This window comes from Mustela nigripes, chromosome 2, assembly GCF_022355385.1.
Source record: "Mustela nigripes isolate SB6536 chromosome 2, MUSNIG.SB6536, whole genome shotgun sequence".
Lineage (NCBI taxonomy): Eukaryota > Metazoa > Chordata > Mammalia > Carnivora > Mustelidae > Mustela > Mustela nigripes.
Window position 1 is genome coordinate 259881 of NC_081558.1, and position 19754 is coordinate 279634.

Sequence of the window (19754 nt, forward strand, 5' to 3'; positions counted from 1 at the left end):
GTGTGAGACTCGGGGGTGGGGTGAGGGGTGTGTGTGTTTCGGAGCAAAGGTCGCCGCATTATTAGGATGGCGTTCTGCAATTTCCGCAGCGATTCCTGTTGCGATTTTCAGTGCCCCAGTGTCGACCGTGGGGCGGGAGCTGCGTATCCCGGAGGGCCCCAAACCAGGGGCATCGCCCTCGGCCACTCCCTCCAGGCTCAGGCCCCACCCAGTCAGCTCCCAGACTCCGGCGGGCACCTAGAGCGCACGAACCTCCCGGTTTGAATGGATGACGAATGGGATGAGATAATCCGCGGAGCCTGGAGCTTCCCAGCCCCCGCCTTGAGAGCGACCCCACTCCCGCCTGAGAATCAGACCAGGAGGGCACTGGGGAGACCGAGGCCAGGAAGGGCGCGTCCGCGGGCATGGGAAGGACAGGAAGACCACTCTGGGGTAGCTGTGTTCCAGGCAGCGTTCCCAGCAAGTGCAAAGGCCCTGAGGCAGAGTCAGGTGTGGGCAGCTGGAGGAACTTGAACAGAGTCGGAGTTAGGGACAGGAAGCAGAGACAGAGCTAGAGAGGCCCTCTGGCCAGACCATGGCGGACCTCAGGGACCAGGGCTCATGCTGCCGCCTGCCCTCAGATACTGAAACTTGGTTACCGCATCAGCCCAGAGTAGAAGCTGGACCTGTGCTCTGGGAGGGCCAGCCTCCTGGGCCCGGGGCCTCTTGACAGCACATTCCAGACGCAGCTGCCCACGCGGGCTTGCGCGTTATGATTCCACCGGCTGGGAATGTCTTCAACAGACGGCAGCGTCCTCACGAACCTGCCCCAGCCCACTCCAAGATGCCCTGGGGGCCTCGGCCTCAGATCTGACTCACACCTGGGAGTGCCTGCCTGGCCTGGGGGCTGAATCAGTTGGAGCTGGTCTCCCAAGACCTAGAGACACCCCCTTGACACCCCCCTGCCCCCAGAGAGCCAGGAACCAGGGCTGAACGGTCTCCGTTCCCTCTTCTGTTCTTTGGGACATCAGATGCCCTCAACTGGCATTTCCCCAAGGGCTGGGTTCTGGCAACAAGGAGTGAGGAAGTTACTCTTTCTGATCCCGCTTGACCGTGGCAGGTGTCACTCCGCACCTGCCTGGTTCTGACTGCCACCTCAGCTCTCTGCCCGCGAAGCTGTGGTCTGAGGGTCTGTCCCACGGCTCTCTCCTCGCCGCGTCTCCTGTTACGGCTTAAGTCAGTGCACGGCTCTGGTGTTCCACTCCTCATGGTGAGATCACGTTTCCTTGTAAAACGTAAGCAAGAAAAATGGGAAGAACACACAAGACCGGTGGACAGAGGTATGACTGCACGGGAGGCAGAGCGTCAGAGGGTGGGGTTCGGAGAACACCGTGTTGCAGGAGCCGTTTGCTTCCCTCGGGTTCTCACCCAAAACGTTTGGTCCAATTCTTGCCCAGAGATGTTCCCACGAACCTGGGCCGGGCCTGTTCCTGATCCTCGAGAAAGCCAAGGATCTCTAGCGGGAAGGAGAGATCGGATCCCTGGGATTGCCTGTAGTCAGCCACACAAACCAGGGCGCCTGGGTGGCATGGTCGCTTTCCGCGCAGGTTGTGATCTCAGGGTCGTGAGATCGAGCCCCACGTCGAACGAGGCCCCACTCCGTGTGGAGTCTGCTTGAGATCTCTCTCCCCCGGCCTGCTCTCTCTCTCTCTAAAAATATATAAGTCAATCTTAAAAAAAGAACACAAAACTGAATTACCACACACCTAGTGCCTTCAACAACGGGAACGTATTCTTCCATTTCTGGAAACCAACCCGGCAGACACCCAACCTCGGTGTCCGCTGAAATCAAGGGCTTGCCCGGCCATGCTCCCACTAGAAGCTCCAGGCGCAGGGTCATTCCCGCTACCTCCAGCTTCGGGGGCTCCAGGCACCCCTCGGCTGTGGCTGCACTCCTCTGGCCCGCGCCTCCGTGGTCACGTGGTGTCCATGTCAAATCTCCCTGTGTTTCTCTCTTATAAAGACACTTGTGACAGTACTTGGGACCTGCTAGGACGGTTTCCTCATCGGGTGATCCGAATTATTTATTTATTTATTTATTTATTAAAGATTTTATTTATTTATTTGACAGACAGAGGTCACAAGCAGGCAGAGAGGCAGGCAGAGAGAGGGGAAAGCAGGCCCCCGGCTCAGCAGAGAGCCCGATGCGGGGCTCCATCCCAGGACCTGAGCTGAAGGCAGAGGCTTTAACACACTGAGCCACCCCGGCGCCCCAGGGTGATCTGAATTTAATTGTACCCACCAAGACTCCCGATGAGGTAGATTCCACAGGTGCCTAGGATGAGAATATGGGCCGGTCTCCGAGGGCCATTCTTCAGCTGATCTCAGACTAGCCTGCATTTGTGACGAGGGAGAAGTTAAGGTGTCATGGGGACAGCAAGGGCCGTCTGGGCACGGGTGGGGGATTGGATCATAGGCTGGTCACTCCGCAGGAGACACGTCCACGTGTTTGGAGATGAGGTGGCAGTGGCTCGGGGGCTTGTTCTCAAATAGCCACTTACATAAAATGGTGGCACCTGTGCGTTTCTCGAGGTGTGACGTCACACTGCACGTGTCAGGAATACAGCTTGATGTTCGCGCCCAGCCCCCGGCACCCGTCACAGCCCCATCGCTGGCTGCCAGCGTGATGCCCCTCATCCTGATGCCTCACGCCGAATTTGGTTTTGCCCGTTGAGAACTGCGACAGAAACGACCTCCTGGGTGAGACTCGTGCACGCTGTTGTTTCCGGGGCACAGTTGTCGCACTGTTTACTCAGCCCCCTGCTGATGAAGAGCAAAACGGGTGGAGCCGAGGACGCAGGTGCAAGGTACTCGCAGGGACACCACTGTGCCCCCATTGCAATGGCTGTCAGCCAAGACAGTGGGCACTCGCCAGCATCTGGGGACAGCAGACATCGGAACACCGGCACCCTGCTGGTGGGAGGTGGCTGGGGCAGCCGCCTTGGGAAACAGTCGTGATCACATGGCCCAGCAGCTCTGCTCCTATACGTATACACGAGAAGGGTGAAGACACACATGCACAGAAAAACCCGTACAGCCAGGTCCGGGACAACACCGTCCACAGCAGCCGGAATAGTGTCCGTCGGCAGACGTTACAGATGCTTCCCCCACACGCCGGAGCATCTCAGGCTCCAGGAGGAGCGAGGCCCCCATGTGCCGCCCCGGGGACAGACCGGAGCCCACGGTGCACAGGGAGGCAACCAGACACACGAGGCCACACAGGGCATGAGTCCACGCGTGTGACACGGCCAGACCAGGCTCCTCCACGGACGGGAAGGGAGCTCACAAGGGCCGGGGGCTGGGGAGTGATGGTTGATGGGATGGCGTTTCCTTTGGGGTGATGGAATGTTCGGGAACTAGATAGAGGTGACAGCTGACAGCCCTGTCCTGAAAACACTGAGTTGTACACTTGCATGGGTGAAATGTGTGGTATGTGAATTTTATTTCAATGAAGCTGTTATTAAATTCCAACAACTCCTGGGGCAGGACAGCTTCCTGGGCGTCCCTGGGCGTGGGTCCCACCCCCATCACACAGATCCCCGAAGATTGTCCTCCTGGAGGGCAGGGTGGGGACACTCCAGGACGGGAAGACTGAGTTTCTGGCGGGTGGGAATCAGGATGTTGTTCCAGGTTTGTGCGTTGCACCCTCTGCCCAGTGCTGCTGTGGATTACCTCATTCCGTCCCTCCTGCTTTCTCACCGGGCCCATTTTCCAGACGTGTCACTGAGGCTTGGGGAGGTGACACAGATACGCAGGATCCCTCAGGGGTTGGCCGCAGGGCTCTGGGGACACCCTCTCCCATCTCAGTCCTGGGGTCCTGCGGCTCGGGCACACCCCATACATGGCCTTCCTGGGACCAGAAAGAAGGATCAGGGAATCCCCAGAGCCACCAGGAAGACTTCCTGGCTTCTGGCGAGACCGGCTACCCCTCCTGCACCCCACTGGGTCAGGCTTGTCACCTTGTCTTCGCCCAGGTGCTCTTAGAAGGTGCCACCTGGGGCCCTGCCAGTAGAACTGGGCCTAGCGGAGCAGAGGGGCAGGGACTCAAGTCCTGGGATGTGGCCTGTGTGGGGCCTTGGGGAAGGTGCTGACCCCCTCGGGCCTCCGTTCTGCACCTATCAATGACGTCTCTCGACTCTGAGTCCATGGGGGTTCACTGCCCCTGTCAGGATCCAGGACACGGAGTGGCTCCCTGTGGGGCTTGGGTGTGTCTGTAAATGACAAGCAGGTATGGCTGGAAAGGGGGCCACCCTCGTCCGACATGCAGCTCTGGAGGACCATGGGGACAGGATGCTGGTGCCCCAGTCATCGTCCATGCCCTGCCGGCTGGCCACAGGCATGCACACATGCGGGTCCGCCGCCAGCCCCCCTCTCGCCTCAGCACCCCATCGCTGCCCCCCGGAACGCGGGTGTGCACCACAGTCCCTCGACCCACACGGCCGCCCGGGCCCAGCCCTCAGGGAAGACCCTGAGGGCCTGCCTCCTGGGGAGCAGACAAGGGCCCCGAGGCATGCCCAGTGCAGAGGCCTGGCTGGCGCAGACGCGCAGGCCGGAGCCGCCCACGCGCTGGTCTCGGACTGCTCCGGGTCCCCTGCCCAGCGCCTGTCCCTCACAGACTGGACTCTTCGCAGCCTTCCCCGCGTCCCTCCCTGGAGCTGTGTCTCTGTCTCCCTCCGTGTCCCTGCGGGCCCGACTCTCTCACACCCACACCCCCGCAGCCCCTGCAGGCTAAGCCGGTGACTCACCGACACGCACTTGCTCCCCGCCCCGCAAGACAAACACGCGCCGAGGCAGGCGAGTTTTCCCGAATGGGCCCCGCCCCGCATCCTGGCCCCGCCCCGCATCCTGGCCCCGCCCCCGAGGCGCTGAGCCCGCCCGGCGCCCCGCCCACCGGCCTGCCGCCGCCTCTCCACTGGTCGGCTCCTGGCCCACGGCCCCACCCTGGCTCTCCTGGCCCGCCCCCCTGCGGCACAGGCCCCGCCCCCCGGGCTCCCTATTGGCCCGCGCGGGTTGGCCCGGCAGAGGCGCCCCGCCCCCGCCCCGGCGATGGCCGAGCCGCGGACGCGCGGCGGGGAGGCAGAGCCGGCGGCGATCGGGGCGCGGGGCGATGCGCGGCCGCCTGTGGCTGGGCCTGGTGTGGCTGCTGCTGGCACGGGCGCCCGGCGCCGCGGGGACCCCGGGCAGTCCGCGGAGACCACGCAGCTACCCGCACCTGGAGGGCGACGTGCGCTGGCGGCGCCTCTTCTCCTCCACGCACTTCTTCCTGCGCGTGGACACCAGCGGCCGCGTGCAGGGCACCCGCTGGCGTCACGGCGCCGACAGTGAGTTCGGGGAGGGGTGCGGGGCAGACAGGCCGGCGGGAAGGACAGGGGCAGCAGCGGTGGTAAGGACCAGCAGGGCCCTCTGTCCCGTAAGGGTGAGTGGCGGCTGCTGGGGCCTCGGTTTCCCCATCTGTGCAGTGGGCCAACGCCCGCGCTGAGAGGGCTGGGCAGTTGAGGTAGGCGTCGCAGAGGAAGCTCCCAGCCCTGGCCCTGCTCCGCGGCACAGTAGCTGAGGCTGGGATCCCTGGGTCCCTTTCCAGGGGGGAGATGGCGGCGCCTGGAAGCCCCCCACCCCAGGTCCCGGCTGCATAAAGAAGCGGAAGCAGAGCGAGGGTCTGAGCCCTGGACTCCCCACACTGCACAGCCAAACTCAGAACTTGCTGGAGTGAGGGACCCCTGTCTTTCTTCCCACACATCATTGTGGTAGATGAGGGACAGAAAGGGAAAATGACCTGCCCAAGGGTCACATTGCTGGGGTCAGGGTGGGGGTGTTGCTGGGGCTCCTTAATGCCCAGAACTGTCCCTGATGCCCTGCCCAGCAAACAGTAGGCGCTCCATAATGTAGGAGTAATGTGTAATGTAGGAGGCAAGAGGAGGCACGGGAGCAAAGGAGAAGGAGCAGCCCCGGGATTGCCGGGGATCGAGAGCCTCCGTGACCCTGCAGCCCTGTCTTGGTCTGCCCAGAGCTCTGAGGCCCGGGCTGGGGATGGCTAATCACTGGCCACTACCTGAATCACCACCATTAGGGCAGGTAATCACCCCCTGCCCTTCCATCTGCTTTCATTGGGCACCCAAGGCTTTCATTACGCTCACCGGACAAGGACAATGACAAGGGGACTGGCTGGGCCAGTCCATCGGTGGTGGGCACAGGCAGGCAGGGTGTCTTCAGGCTGGGTGTGGGGCCTGGATCTTAGGTGGGTTGGGACAGTCACTGCTTCTCTCTGAGCCTCGGTTTCCCCATCTGGGCAGCAATAGTGGTGACATGGTTGACAGTTCTGTGGAGGGAGGCTCTTGGAGCTTTTCTCTTTCTTTAATTCTGTGGGTATTGATTGGGTACCTCTTGTAAACTGTAGTGGGCAGAAGGGGCACATAGGAGCGACCAGGACAGCCCACCATCATGGGGCTCCCGCGGCAGTGGGTAAACTGAATGACTGATGCAGTAATTTCACGGGTGGCTATGTAGGGAGCAAAGAAAATGAAAACAGGGTGATGTACAGGGGATGACGGACGGGCAGCTTTACCGGAGAAGTCCGGGCGCACTCCAAGGAGGTGGGCTTAAGTTGACTCTCATGTAGAGAGAAGGAGCTGGGTGCCTGCTAGGAGAGAGAGCAGGTACAGAGGCCCCATGTGACATGAGGTGAGCTCCCCATCACCTTAGGCATCCAAGTCCAGACTGAAGACCAGAGAGCGAGGCCTGAGCTCCAGAATAGGCCTGGTCACCCCTGGGTCAGCCTCGCTGGACCACTCCAAGTGGGCAAGTCTTCTCCAGGGTCTCCCATCTGCCACTTCCCAGGCCTCAGGGTTCCTCTCTGGGAAGCAGGCACATTGGCCCCTCCCACCTGGGGTTGTGGGGTGCAGAGATTGGCATACGGCTGGGGCTCCTGCAGTGGCAGTGACCACCATGGAGCTGATCATCACCCTGAGCCCCCCCCACCGCAGGGCCCGTCCTGCTTCAGGCCTTTACACTGGCTTCAGTGTCCTTCTCGCCCCTCCCACCCCCACCCTGGGGTGCTCCTGGCAGGGCCTGTGTGCCCCCTGTGTCAGCACACCCAGCACAAGGCCAAGCTCACGGCAGGGGCTGGGTGAACGCATGAGCGCCAGTGGGAGCGTGCGGGTGAATGGACGGTGGGCTGCCGGCCCTGAGCCCTGCCCCCCCCCCCCACCCCCAGGCATCATTGAGATCCGCTCCATCCGCGTGGGTGTCGTGGTCCTCAAGGCTGTGCACACGGGCTTCTACGTGGCCATGAACCGCAGGGGCCGCCTCTACGGGTCGGTGAGTGCAGCGTGAGGGGTGTCTGGTGGGCGGGTGTTGGGGGGAGCAGAGGGTCCTGGGCCCGCCTCACACGCCCGACCCCCCGAAGCGGGTCTACACTGCCCACTGCAGGTTCCAGGAGCGCATCGAGGAGAACGGCTACAACACCTATGCCTCGCTCCGCTGGCGTCACCATGGCCGGCCCATGTTCCTGGCACTGGATGGGCAGGGGGCCCCGCGGCGTGGCGGCCGGACACAGCGGCACCACCTGTCCACCCACTTCCTGCCTGTCCTGGTCTCCTGAGACCCCGGGTCTGCAGGATGCCTGAGCTGCACGGCCACGGACCTGGGGCCGGTGAGGTCCAGGCCGTGGCCAAGCCGGTCTGATCACTCCTCTTCTCCCCAAGCATTCATGGAGTGTGGGCCATGTGCCAGGCCGGGGGCACTGCAGGTCCCCACGGACACGACCTGACCCCCAGGAGTGCCTGAGTGGGGGGGAGGTGGACAATGAGCTGAGCAGAGGCCACAGGTGTCCAGTCACAAGTTGGGCCACAGAGGCCCATGAAAGACATGGCCATGTGTCACCAGAAGGGCTGGGACACAGCCTAGGCAAAGGCTCTGTGATGGGAGCCCACTGGGGTGTCTGAGGGAGGTAGGTTGGGAGAGGCTCGGGCAGAGCAAGGTCTGAGGCTGGGGGAGAGAGGGCGGCATGGACATGCCACAGGGTGACAGGTCCCTGTCCTCGTCCCGGGAGCTGGGACATGTCCCCTCCCACGGCAGAGGGGACCTTGTCAGGGCCCCAATGTGGGGGTGACCCTGGGCTCCCAAGGGTACCCGGCGTCCTCACCAGGTCCTCAGGAGAGGGAGGCAGAGGGCGGGGGTCCCAGAGACGGGCAGACCCGGTGCTGCTGGCGGGGAGGATGGAGGGGGCCGCAGGCCAGGCAAGGGCAGGAGCCGGGTCTCCCTGGGGCCCGGAGGAAAGAGGATGAGCCTTCCTTGCTGTATTTCTGAGCCTAGAACTGTCAGGGAATCGGGTGTGTGGTGGTCACAGGGCGTAGAATGAACACAGAAGCACACGCACACGCACACGCACACGCACAGTCTGAAGCTGCTTCAAAGGCAGCCGTGGCCAGGGCCCCCCGCTCCTGTGGTTGGGGAGTCGGGGAGGGCACGTGCAGGCCACAGGGGCTCCGTGCCTGCATCCTCCAGGGGCTCGGGGGAACCTGGGGTGGCCGTGCCTGCTGCCCTCCCAGCACCCCTGAGTCCTCACCCCCAGGCTGAGCCCCAGCAGACAGAAGAGGGGCAGAGGGAAGAGCCCAGGTTCAAAGCCCAGCTCTGCAGCCTTGGGCCTGGTGGGTCCGCTCAGGTGTCCCACCCCGGGCGGCAGTCTCTGGGCGGGCTTCAGGCGCCCACCCTCTCAGCAGCCACCTTCCACTTAAAACACGGAGAGTGAGGCCGGGGAGCAGGTGCCTGCCGGCCGGGCCATGCTGACCAGAGGATGCTCGCCGCGGACAGGGGCGGCCGGGCTGGGGAGGCGCTGGTCCCCGGCAGCTGGGTCTACCCTCAGGGAAGCTCTGTCGTCTTCCGGCGGGGGGGGGGGGGGGGGGCTGCTGGCGAGCTCCTGGGTTGGGGTCCGCAGCCGGCAGAAGCGCCACAGCTCAGCCCGCCCCCAGCGCCCGCGCAAAAGGAAAACACGAACCACCTGCTTCTCTTTCTAAGTAGGTGTATTTTTAAATAGCTTTCAAGATACACATATTTTTTTCCTTTAAAAAACGTCTGTCGGAGCAGTTTTGTTCTTGTTTTGCTGGTCATCCCGTGGCCCCGAGCCCCCTGCGCCTGGGCTGGGGACGCCCAGGCTGGGGACTGGCAGCCTGTCTGGGCATCACGGAGACCCCGGGCCTCACGGTTCCACCCGGTCGTTCCACAGATCATGCAGGGCCGCGTGTGAGCTCAAACGTCCGTTTATTTCAAAGCGGTAATAATTTAAAATTATAAAAACCTTTCCGCCGCTGCTGTGTGGAGGGTGAGGTTAGAGACAGATGGGTGGGGGAGCTGGGGACGCCCCCAGGGGTGCCGTGTGCCCAGGCCCCTGTGCCAGATGCCAGCCTGGAGGCGGCGGTGCTCCGAGTCTCTGCCCGCGGCGGGGGTGGGTGGTGTGGGAGCCAAGGCAGGTGGGGCACCTCCAGGCTCCGGCTCCGTGGTGCCCCCCTGCCCCGGCCACAGCCCCACAGGGCCCGGTGCGGGTGGGGTCCTGTGCTCACTCTGGGGGCCGGCCGGAGGGAGGCGGGGGCTCAGGAGTTGCCGGCCGGGTTCTCGTTGCTCGGCGAGCTGGAGGACGAGGAGGACGAGGAGGACGAGAAGCTCACGCCGGTCAGGCCTGGGGGGTTGGTGGCCGTGTTCTGTCCCGTGAGACTTTTCCGGCACACAGGGCAGCTGTCGTGCTTGGTGGGGACACGGGGGGGAGGGGTCAGAGGCGGAGCACACGGGGGACCCCCAAGCCGCGGCCCCCGCTCACCTGCTGCAGCCAGGGCACGATGCAGCCGTCGTGGAAGAGATGACTGCAGGGCAGCTGCCGCACGCGCTCCCCCAGCCCGTAGTCGTCTTTGCACACGGGGCACTCCAGCCCGGAGCCTGCGGGGCCAGAGCCCGTGAGCGCCCCCAGGGCACTGCTGAGGGGGCGGTGCCGGGGAGGGAAAGCCGCCCAGCGGCCGAGACTACGCACCTACATGTTCCTCAGTGACGGGGACGGTGGGGAGGGCCTGGATTTTCTCTTTGTCTGCAGGCGGGGGGCCTGTGTTTTCAAACTGATTGAGGAGCTGAAAGACAAGAGGCCAGAGTGCCGGGAGCTCGGCAGGCAGGCGCGGCCCCTCGCCCCGCGGGGCTCTGAAATGCAAGGCTGAGCTACCTGCAAGAGCACCAAGGCTGTGTCTGTCCAGGTCCCCGGCCCCCCCCACAAAGCTGAGCCCCACGCTCCTCCCCACCCGTCTGTGCGTCCAGTCAGGGTCACTCGGCACCCAGGGCGACCCCTCCTGGCACCGGGGGTCCCGCCCAGGCGCTGGATCCTGCCCTGACCAAGCGCCACAGCCTCCCCAGTGCAAGCCCTCACAAGGCCCACCAGGGTCACGGGGACCACCCCATCCCAAGGACAGCTCAGGACTCCGTGGAGGTCCACGTGGGGCACCCCAGGCCCAGGATGGGAGTTATGGAGAACTGGGGAGCAGGGCATCCCCACCAGGGGCCCTTTCATCCTCTGGTAGCCTCATCCTCAGCAGAAGGAAAGATGGTGACACCCCGGTGCCCACCTCAGGCACCCCACCCTGTACCTGCGTGATGATGGCATCCAGGCCGTTGGCCCCCCAGGCGTAGTCCATCGGATTTGAGTGCAGGACGCCCCTGGGCAGAGAGGTCTGGGGTTCAAGTGGCGGAGGGGCCGGGCAGGGCGCTAGGGGACCCACCCACCTACTCACCAAGGGCCCAGGCCCAGGCTGGGGATGCTGGCCGGGGTGATGATGCCATTAACCAGCTGCTGGATGATCCTGGAACAGAGCAGGCGGCCAGGCCTGCGGTCAGCACCCACCCGAGGGTGGCCCGGGCAGCATCTGTGAGCACCCACCACACCTGCTCCCCACGCGACAAGCCAGGGTGCATCCCAGAGGTTCCCGGCCCTGCCGTTCCCAGCAGCTCCGAAACATGCCGGCTGAGGGGTGGCAAAGCCTGGGCCTGGGGGAGCCAGGCAGGTCCCAGACGCCGGACACCAGGGTCATCGGCGCAGCCCAGGCTGTGTCCCGGGCTGGATTCCAACAGAGCAGAGCACGCCAGGGCTGCCCGTGCATCTGAGCCCAGCTTAAGTGACACAACGCGAGTCTGCACTTGGCCAAGTCCCCACTAGGAATCTCCTGAGAAGCCCGGCCCACGGAGGAATGTTCTCTTGTCAGCCCCGTCCTTCAGAACACGCCCCGGCCCACAGGGACGCCGCCCTGGTACCACGGACACCACGGACGGAGCTCCAGGCTCCACCGAGGAACCGCCCTGGGAGACAAGGACCTGAGTGGGAACCACGCCCCTGCCAGGTGAGGGGCAGGGGGGGGAGGCAGGGACCCCATCAGAAGGATGGGGGCACCGAGGGGACAAAGGGCCCTCGGTGCTGTCCAGTTCTCGCCCGTCCTCAGGCCCTTGGGCCACACTTCTGGGCCTCTGTCTGCACCCCCCCAGCAGGGTGCGCTGAGGCAAAATCTGCCTGGACGTGCTGGGGACCGCCCTGCCCGGAGGTCAGCCCCAGAGCTAGTATCCACCCCTCTGTGCCCACAGACCCTTCCGGAAGGGCCGATGGTCGGTCCGCCTGCGCTGGGATGGGGCAGGCCTCAAGACTCCCCCAAGCATCCCGCCCGCCGGCTACCCCCCAGGGGCCTCACCCTTCCAGCGTGGGGACGCCTTCGTGCCGGCCGGTGGCCCGCCGTGCAGTGAGGCGGGCGCGGGGCTGCCGGGCGCCATACCGGTGCCGGGAGTGCTGCTCTCTCTCCCGCCGGCTCTCGGGGTCCCTGCCCTCATCGGCCTGCACCCCGGGGGGGAACGTGGGAATCTCGAAGCTGTCGTCAAAGATGCCGAAAGCAAACTGGCCGTAGCCCTGCGGCAGCGTGAACAGGTGCTGGTCCACGTTCTGTGGGGGAAGGGCTGTGGTCACAGGCCGGGCCCCTGAGCTGCCACCTGGGAGCCCAGGCGTCCTCCACGCACCGTGGGGTGTTGCCCCGACCCAGGGCTCTGGAGGATGGGGACACGCCGGGGGGGCCTGGCGTGTGTGGGAGGAAGGCGGAAGGTCAGGCCCGGCAGTCAAGGGTCAGGCAGACGAGGGAGGGCCGGGTGGCTGCCTGCAGGAAAGGCGCACGACCTGGGGCCGGACTCACCTCAAATGACGGCCTGCTCTGGTCTGGGGGTGCCGTGGAGGGGGCGGACCCATTTTCTCTACTCCTGGGAGGACGGGGGCAAGTCAGCACCAGGGGTGTCCCAGCAGGGCTCAGGGCGGCGATACCCCTCCGAAGCCCTGCCCGTGCCCCAGGTCAGGAAGTGGAGGCTGACTCCCCAACATCCCCCGCCCACCTGCCACAGCCCGTCCAGACTCTCCCCGCTCAGAACAGAACCAGCATTCGGCGCAGCACCCCGTGTCCCAGCCACAACCCCGCCCGCACCCCGAGGGTGGTCCGGCCAGCGTGCACCCGGCCTGCGTCACCTGGTTTCTTCTGGAAGCTCCTCGATAAAGCCAGACTCGCATCTGGGGCAGATGTAATCCTGCAGAGGAGAGGGCATGTGAGCGCCGTCTCGGGGCCCCTGCCCCGGGCTGAGCTAGCGGGACCCCCCCGCCTCTAGCCGTGGCACACAGCAGAAGCTCCAGGCACACCTGGGAAGGTGCCCCAGGCCAGCGTCAGAACTGGCAGAGGCCCTGCCGGGTGGCCCTGGCGAGGGCATGAGCACAGACCCCCATCAGCCACAGCGACGACCTCTGTGTCTCCATGACTAGTGACCCCTGCACCTGCTGCCCCTCGTGCCGGTGAGGCCCAGGCTCCTAGGTCACCTCCTGCCATCCCACAGTCCATCGGCCCACGCTCCTCAGGATCACAGAAGTCATTTCAAGGTCTCCACTCACCCACATCAGCTGTTAAAGGCTCTGACAAGGCCTGTAACAGGCCAGCTGCTGGGCCCACTGAGCAGTTCCCGACTTGGACAGACCGAAAACATTCTATGAGCACCTCTCCCCACCACGTGCACATAGAGGCCTCTGTACCAAGCTCTGGAAGGGTCGCAGGAGTGACCGTAGGGCCCCAGGACTATGGAGGCCTCAACAGTCCGAGTTCCAGGATGGGGGCACCTAAGGTGGGAAGTACCACCCAGGGACAGGGACCAGCCTGTGGACATCCATAGTGGCATTTCTGGAACATTCCAGTAGCCCCCGCACGGGGCCCGTGACCCCATTCCCAGTGGCACACCCCCTTCCCACCTCTGGCCCACGGGTGCTGTCCCAACTGGAGAGTGAGGGACTGGCCCCAGGGGAGCCACGGGCACAGGTGGGAGGCCAGGCCCCTCTGTCAGGGCCGCGGGAGCCATCACAGCACAGGCCACGTCCCCTCACCTTCCTGGACGCCACAAGCAAAGGGGGCCCCAAAGGAGTGTCTGAGCCAGATGGAAAGAAGCTACACAGGCCACAGGAGCTGGTGTCCAGGACCCACACAGACCCTAACAGCTCAACAACAGAACCACAAACCACCCAGTGCAAAAATGGCCAAAGAACCAAAACAGGCAGTTCTCCAAAGACACAAGGGCAGCAGGACGCCGGCAGGACGCCCACCCCGTCGGGAGCAGGGAAATGCCAACCAGAGCCGGGGAGACGCCACGTCACGGCCCCCCGGACAGCCCGACCCCGACACGCAGTGACAAGTGCCGGCCAGGACGTGGGGACGTCGCTGGCGGGGACGTGACGCAGGACCGTCTCTTCGGAAACAGTCCCGCAGCTGCTCGGACAGTTGCACACGGACTCACGCGACGACCCTGCGAGTCCACGGCTGCGTACGTGGCCGAGACACACGGAAACACACGTCCCACCAAACCCTAAGTGCACGTCCACAGCGACACGACTCACGGCAGCCAAAAGTGGTGACGAGCACAGTGTCCCCGCACAGGTGGATGTAGCCCACCCACATGCGGGAGCGTCCCCGGCCCCAGCAGGAGCGAGGCCCCCACGCCCCGCCCTGGGGACAGACCCCAAGCCCACCACACAGAGAAGGAACCAGACACAGGAGGCCGCATGGGGTGTCCACGCATGTGACACGTCCAGACCAGGCTCCTCCACGGGCGGGAAGGGGACTCGTGGGGGCCCAGGGGCTGGGGCAGGGGATGGCAGATGGGAACACGGTTTCCTCGGGGCTGATGGAAAGTTCTGGGACTGGATGAGGCGGTGGGTACAGGGCTCCTGAGCACACAGGAAACTCCGGAGAGCACGCCGTGAGCAGGTGGGTCATACGTCAACGAAGCCGTGAGAAGGAGCACGGATGGCAGGGACGTGGGGGCACTGGGCAGCTTGCGGCACAGGGAGCGAGCAGCCCTCAGGGTGCGGGCTCTCACTGCCCGGCAGAGCCTCTAGGGGAGGGAGGGTCAGCACGCAGGCTGGTGGGGCTGCCGGTGTCTGTGGCTGGCCTCGGTTAGGACGCCCGGACCCAAACCATGGCTTGGCACGGCCACATCACAGTACCGGGTGTCACCCAGGGCTGCTTCGGCTCAGGGTGGGCAGGAAGGTCCAGGTTCTCTCTGCACCCTGCCGGAGCCCACCCGCCCCACCCCCGCCCTCCGGCTGAGCCGGAAACCAGGCCTGCGTCTGTCTGCCGTCACCAGGTGGGTAGGCCAGGGAGGGCCTTCGTGAGAAGCTGCCGCCCCCTCCCCTCGGAGCGCAGCCGCTCCCACCTCCACGGCCGCCCCGCGCCTGGCCCCCTCCCCGGCCGGCCTCGGAGTGTCTGCTGCCTCAGCCCAAACCGCGCAGCCCGACCTGCTGCAGAACAGGCAGCCCCTCCTCCCGCCGCGAGGCTTGGGGCGCTCCTGAGCGTCCCCGGGGGGCACAAGCCCCTCACCCCACTCTCTGCTCGCCACGCTGCCCGGCGTCAGCTCAGGACAGGCCGGCCGGCCGCTCGGCTGCCCTGCCCCCACCAGTCCACCTCCGCCTGCCCTCTCTTCTCACGGTCTGCACACCGTCCCCTTCGCCAGAGCGTTCTTCCCGGATAGCTACCTGGCTTGCCCCCGCTCGGAAGTCGGGTCTCTGCTCAAACGTCACCTCCTGGCTGCAAGCCTCGGTCTCCCCACCTGTAAATGGAGGATGGCCTCAACCCTAGGGCTCTGAGATCCGGCAGCCACCGAGGACCAGAGGGCTAGCTGCTGGCCGTGGTCAGGGCCCTGCCTCAGCGCTCTCCAGCCCCGCGCAAGCCCCACGGCTGAATCCAGGTTGGCCTAAGCCAGGGGCCCCCTAAGATGTCAGGCAGGACTCCAGCCTCTGCCTGCAGGCAGCGAGGAAAGGACCAGATCTGGGGGTGTCCCCGTGCCCTCCTCCTCCAAGGGCACACCCCAGAGACCTTTGTTCAACCTGCGCAGCCAACAGCAGACGCCTGCAACCCAGCAAGGACACCCTGGATGGAGTGCCCGCCGCCACGGGGCAGAGCCTGCCCCTCCAGCCTGGGTCCAGGGGGTGGCAGCCCCAGGCTCCCAGCCCTCACCTGTGAGCCCCCGTCTCTGACCCATGGCTCCTCACGGTGAAGCAGTGACCTCTCCCCCTCGGAGGAGGGGCCCACCCCAGCACCATCGCCAACAGCGGTGGCCGGAGCACGGACAGGACGGACACTCAATCCAGAGCGCCCTGCTCCTGTGCTCAGCCCCCACGACGTGCCTCGGAGGTGCGACTGAGCCCCTCCTCCGTGACGGGGAGGACACGCGGGTGCAGACGCGGGACTGACCTGCCCAGGTCGCCCAGGTCAGCTGGGACGGCCCTCGGGAACAGCACCGGCCGCCCTGCCTTTACGACCTCCTTCACAGCATGGCCAGGCCAGGCCCCACAGGATGGTCTGCTCTAGGGTGACGCTGGGCTCTGGGGGCCGGGCCCCTCGGGGCCCCCTGCAGGACCCACAACTCCAGGTGCAGTGCAGACGCACCACAGGGACACAGACTCAGGCCCAAACACAGCCCCGCGTCCCAGCCTGTGCCCCACGGACCTCAGGAGCCACCTGCTGCCCCACGCAGCTGTTCTCAGCAGTCACTGGGCGGAGGGACCTGCCCAGACCCCATAGGAAAGGAGACCCTGCCCCTCACCACTGCCCAGCCCCCCTGCCCTTTCTTCTTGCGCTCTGAGCAGCGGCCACCACGGCCCACGTCTACACCCCATCTGCCTCCGAGCGTCTGGGAGCGCCGTGCACACCGCTGGACGCCCGGGTGCAGAGCCGTACCACGACCCGGCCGTGGGGGAGGCCTGCTGGGAGCCGAAGATGTGCACACACAGCCCAGCACTCGCTTCCCCCCAGGGTCCCCATGCCCACCTTCCTCCGTCTTCCCAGGGTGCTTCAGACCCACGGCTAGCCGGGAGCCTATACGACAGGACAGTGTGCCCACTGCGCTGGGGGTGTCCCCTCGCTTCAGCTGCCACATGGCTCAGAGGCCTGGGGTGCCCTAGGGCGCGGCTCACCCCGGCACCCAGCCACCTCCTTGGGGCTCAGCCTGCTTCTGCCCCTGCTGACTTCAGAGCCTGAGCAAACATCAGCCCTCTTCGGGGCTGCAGGGTGGGGTCCACGTTCCCCGGGAAGTCAGGGCCCCCTAGGCATCTCCGGGGCCCGACGTCCACTCCATGCTCCGCGAGTCCAGCAAGCCACTGGAGTCAGTTCCACCCTTAACCTGCCCAGGGTCCCGGTTTCTGCAGCTGCAAACGGACAGCTCACCACGGGCAGGGCCCCACACGGCTGTCAGGTGGCCAGAGGGCCCAGAATGAAGCCACATGGTGCCCAGGAGGCAGGCCCAGCCCCAGGGCTCTGTGGGGAGGACTCCACTCATTCTGCTGAAACCTGAAGGCCAGGACGTCTCCAGACCCCCCAGGAGCAAGCAGTGGCCGCGTGAAGAGCGCGAGGGCAGCCTGGCTCTCCGCGCCCCGGCACTCCTGCAGGCCCGCTCTCCGTCCGGGCACGCACTCAGGGCATCTCCGAGAAGGAAAGCGGTCGCCGTCAACGAGACAGGGGAGAGAGGGCCACCTGCCGCAGGGAGCTCAGGGCGTGACGACCCCACGCTGCCGCCTGCTCTGTCCACCCGGTGGGACTTCCCGGAAGCCCTGCAGACGCCGGGCACAGCCAGGCTCTGCCCTCAGGGGCGCCACGTCCACAGCCCTGCAATCACGTCCACCCAAGCCGGCACCCCCGCTGCATCCCGAGCGCGGCCTTCTCCTGGGAAGGATCGAGTCCAGGCTTGTGCGCCAGCCTCGGAGGCCCTCAAGCCAGCCGGCCTGTCTGGTTCCTGCTCCCACATGCCCTGCGCCAGCGAGGCCGCCGCTGTCCCTGTGCACCCCGCGGGTCAGGGCCGGCACTCCTCCACACGACGCGCTTCCACTGGACCCCACAGGGCGGACACGGGTTAGCTCCTCAAACCCGTCTCGCAGGCCAAGAAACAGAGGTCCAGGGAGTGGAGTGCCTTGCCCGGAGCCACACGGTGGAGACGTAGCACAGCTGGGGGCGACCTCAGCCTGATCCTGCAGAGAAGTCCCTGAGAGCAGGCACTGTCTCAGGGCCTCTGGAGGGACCTCAGTGGTGACAAAAATCCCAGGTAGGAACTGCACAAAAGCCAGGCCCCATGTGTGCAGCGTGCAAACCCCGGGCCACCTTCCCCTGCTACGACGTCGACGGAGCCTGCGTTTCCGCCCCTGCGTGCCCCGCGTGCCCCCCGGATCAACGGCCGGTCGCCTGCGCCTGCGCCGCGTGGAACCCTACCCAGGCCCGCGAGCAGGCACGTCCTCACCGTTCCTGGCTGTGACAGAACCTGCCAGCGTCCTAACCAAACATCTGCCAATCACGCATCCCACACGGCCTCTCTGCCCAGCCTGTGAACTCTGAGGACGAAGGCCAAGGGTATCTCCACACCACTGGATTCCGTGCTTAGGAAGGTCCTCACCAGCCCCGTGACAACTACAAAAGGTCAGGGTCCTCCAGGTCCAAGGCCACAGGGCCAGGCGGTGGCCACACCTGGCCAGGACCCAGGCTCTGGGAGGTGCTGGCCCCAGGGAGAGAGGCCCAGGGCGGACAGCTGTGCAGACCGCCCGGCCCCACCACACAGCAGGCCCCTGTGGGGGAAGCCCGAGACCCAGGGCCCGTGGCGGGGCTGCAGGCCATTAGGCCAGGCCGGCGAGCCGTCAGGGGACCAGTGCCTTCCCACCCTGGTCGAGAGAGACGCGGAGCCGGGGCTGCAGAGCCGAAGAGGCAGAAGCGGGACTTCCGGGAGGGGCAGGCGCAGGCCGGTCCGCTCGGCTCCCCCCAGGGCTCCACATCTCAGGGCACCTTTTATTCTCCCTTCCCCGGAGGAGGAGGGAGACCCTCGCCTCTGGAAGCCACACCTCCCTACCCTTCCCAGGCTCGGGGGCGCAGACACTGCGCGCTCCAAACCCCGACTTGAGCCCACTTTCCTCCTCTGTGGCCGGGAGGACACCGACAGACCCCTCGCCCTGGCCCCTCTCCCAGGGGGTGCCCACGGCTGGAAAGGCGGACCCCAGCCCGCCTCCGATAGGGGAACAGCCTCCACCCGCCAGCCGGGCCGCTGCGGGGACAAGTGCCAGGAGGGCAGGGAGCGGTGCTCCGGAGCCGCTGACACCGACCCCGCACCTCCCTCTGCCTGCCCCGCGGGATCGGCCAGGGCCAGCGTCGGGGCCGCAGCCGGCCCCAGCTTCCCAGGGTTTCCCCTTCGGCACCCGCCGAGGAGGAGAGGGTGGGACCAGGCCGCCGCCCGGGCCGGCGGGGGGACACGGCTCCCACCCGGGACCTCCGCGATGAGGAGTCTGGGAACCCGCACCTGCAGCAAGCTGCCCCTGCCGCACCGCGCGGCTGCGGGAACGCGGGCCTCAGCGAGCAGAGAGCAACACCCGGCCCCAGGCCGGCCTCCGCGCCCCCGCCCCGAGCTCCAGGGAAGCTCGGAAACGCAGGCCCGCGGCCCCGAGAGCCGCCCGGGGCAGCTGTCAGGCCGCGCGCAGGTCCACCGCCTGCCCGGCCCTTCGCGACCCCGGGAAGGCGGGCGGGAGGGCTGCGGCGGGCGGCCCGCAGCCAGGCGCCCGCAGCGCCGACCACGCGCGCCGGGAACGGCCCCCGGGGCCCCCCGCCTCCCTCCTGCGGGGCGGCGCGCCGAGCGCGGGTCACGCGGCCTCCGCGGGCCTCAGTTTCCCCAGCAGGGACCGAGGGGCCTGCGGGGCGGGAGGCCGCGCATCTGGGGTCATCGGCCCCGCAGCGCCCCCGGCGGCGGACCCCGCCTCCTGGCCCTCCGCAGAGACCCGGGCCGACGCCTCCCGGGCCTCAGTTTCCCCGTCGGAGCCCGCTCGCCTCAGGCCGAGAGCGAGCGCTCCCGCCCGCCGCCCCGGCCCGGGCCTCACCGGCAGGCGCGGCACGATCTCGACCGAGCAGCAGTGGCAGAAGTACCGTCCGGGGTGCGGCGACGCCTCGGCCATGGCCACTGCCGCCTCCTCCGCGCCGCCCGCCCCCCGCGCGGCGCCCGCCGCCGGCCGTTTGCTGCTCCCTTGCCGGCCGACGCGCCCGCGCACGCACACGCACACGCACGGCACGCACGGCACGCACGGCACGCACGGCGTGGGGTGGGGAGCGCGCGGGAGCGAGGCGGGCGGCGCGCGCGGCAGGCGCGGGCCCGGGCAACGGGGGCCGCCG

General features: G+C 66.3%; 3 protein-coding genes across 5 annotated transcripts in view; 2 read left to right on the plus strand and 1 right to left on the minus strand.

The window, feature by feature from the left end:
• Window positions 1–14999, plus strand: part of BSG (basigin (Ok blood group)) — a 60656-nt gene extending 45657 nt beyond the window's left edge. The window contains exon 8 of the mRNA XM_059388420.1: window positions 14989–14999. The gene's annotated coding sequence lies outside the window, so the exon portion shown is untranslated. The remainder of the gene's footprint in view (window positions 1–14988) is intronic.
• On the plus strand, window positions 5115–9190 carry FGF22 (fibroblast growth factor 22). Of its 2 annotated transcripts, none has more exons than XM_059388421.1 (3): window positions 5115–5360; window positions 7250–7353; window positions 7465–9190. In XM_059388421.1, exons 1-3 carry the CDS (start codon window positions 5147–5149, stop codon window positions 7717–7719), a joined length of 573 nt encoding a protein of 190 aa, XP_059244404.1. In that variant the 5' UTR covers window positions 5115–5146; the 3' UTR covers window positions 7720–9190. The 2 variants fall into 2 exon arrangements, with proteins under 2 accessions (XP_059244404.1, XP_059244405.1); XM_059388422.1 differs by having other exon boundaries at window positions 7442–7731.
• RNF126 (ring finger protein 126) lies at window positions 9278–19601 on the minus strand. Of its 2 annotated transcripts, none has more exons than XM_059388417.1 (9): window positions 19466–19599; window positions 12557–12615; window positions 12234–12297; window positions 11745–11989; window positions 10800–10868; window positions 10656–10725; window positions 10055–10148; window positions 9848–9963; window positions 9278–9773 (listed from the first exon to the last, which is right to left on the minus strand). In XM_059388417.1, exons 1-9 carry the CDS (start codon window positions 19538–19540, stop codon window positions 9624–9626), a joined length of 942 nt encoding a protein of 313 aa, XP_059244400.1. In that variant the 5' UTR covers window positions 19541–19599; the 3' UTR covers window positions 9278–9623. The 2 variants fall into 2 exon arrangements, with proteins under 2 accessions (XP_059244400.1, XP_059244401.1); XM_059388418.1 differs by having other exon boundaries at window positions 9623–9709; window positions 19466–19601.
• Window positions 19602–19754: the final 153 nt, after the last annotated feature.

What these genes read in the sequence shown, in the direction of transcription:
- RNF126 (XM_059388417.1), bottom strand. Translation starts at nt 19,540, where the DNA reads ATGGCCGAGGCGTCGCCGCACCCCGGACGGTACTTCTGCCACTGCTGC. An exon ending in GAGCTTCCAGAAGAAACCAG is followed by an intron (nt 12,298 to 12,556) that starts GTGACGCAGGCC and finishes CCGTCCTCCCAG; the next exon opens with GAGTAGAGAAAATGGGTCCG. An exon ending in GGCGTCCCCACGCTGGAAGG is followed by an intron (nt 10,869 to 11,744) that starts GTGAGGCCCCTG and finishes GCTCTGTTCCAG; the next exon opens with GATCATCCAGCAGCTGGTTA.
- FGF22 (XM_059388421.1), top strand. Translation starts at nt 5,147, where the DNA reads ATGCGCGGCCGCCTGTGGCTGGGCCTGGTGTGGCTGCTGCTGGCACGG. An exon ending in CTGGCGTCACGGCGCCGACA is followed by an intron (nt 5,361 to 7,249) that starts GTGAGTTCGGGG and finishes CCCCACCCCCAG; the next exon opens with GCATCATTGAGATCCGCTCC. An exon ending in GGGGCCGCCTCTACGGGTCG is followed by an intron (nt 7,354 to 7,464) that starts GTGAGTGCAGCG and finishes TGCCCACTGCAG; the next exon opens with GTTCCAGGAGCGCATCGAGG.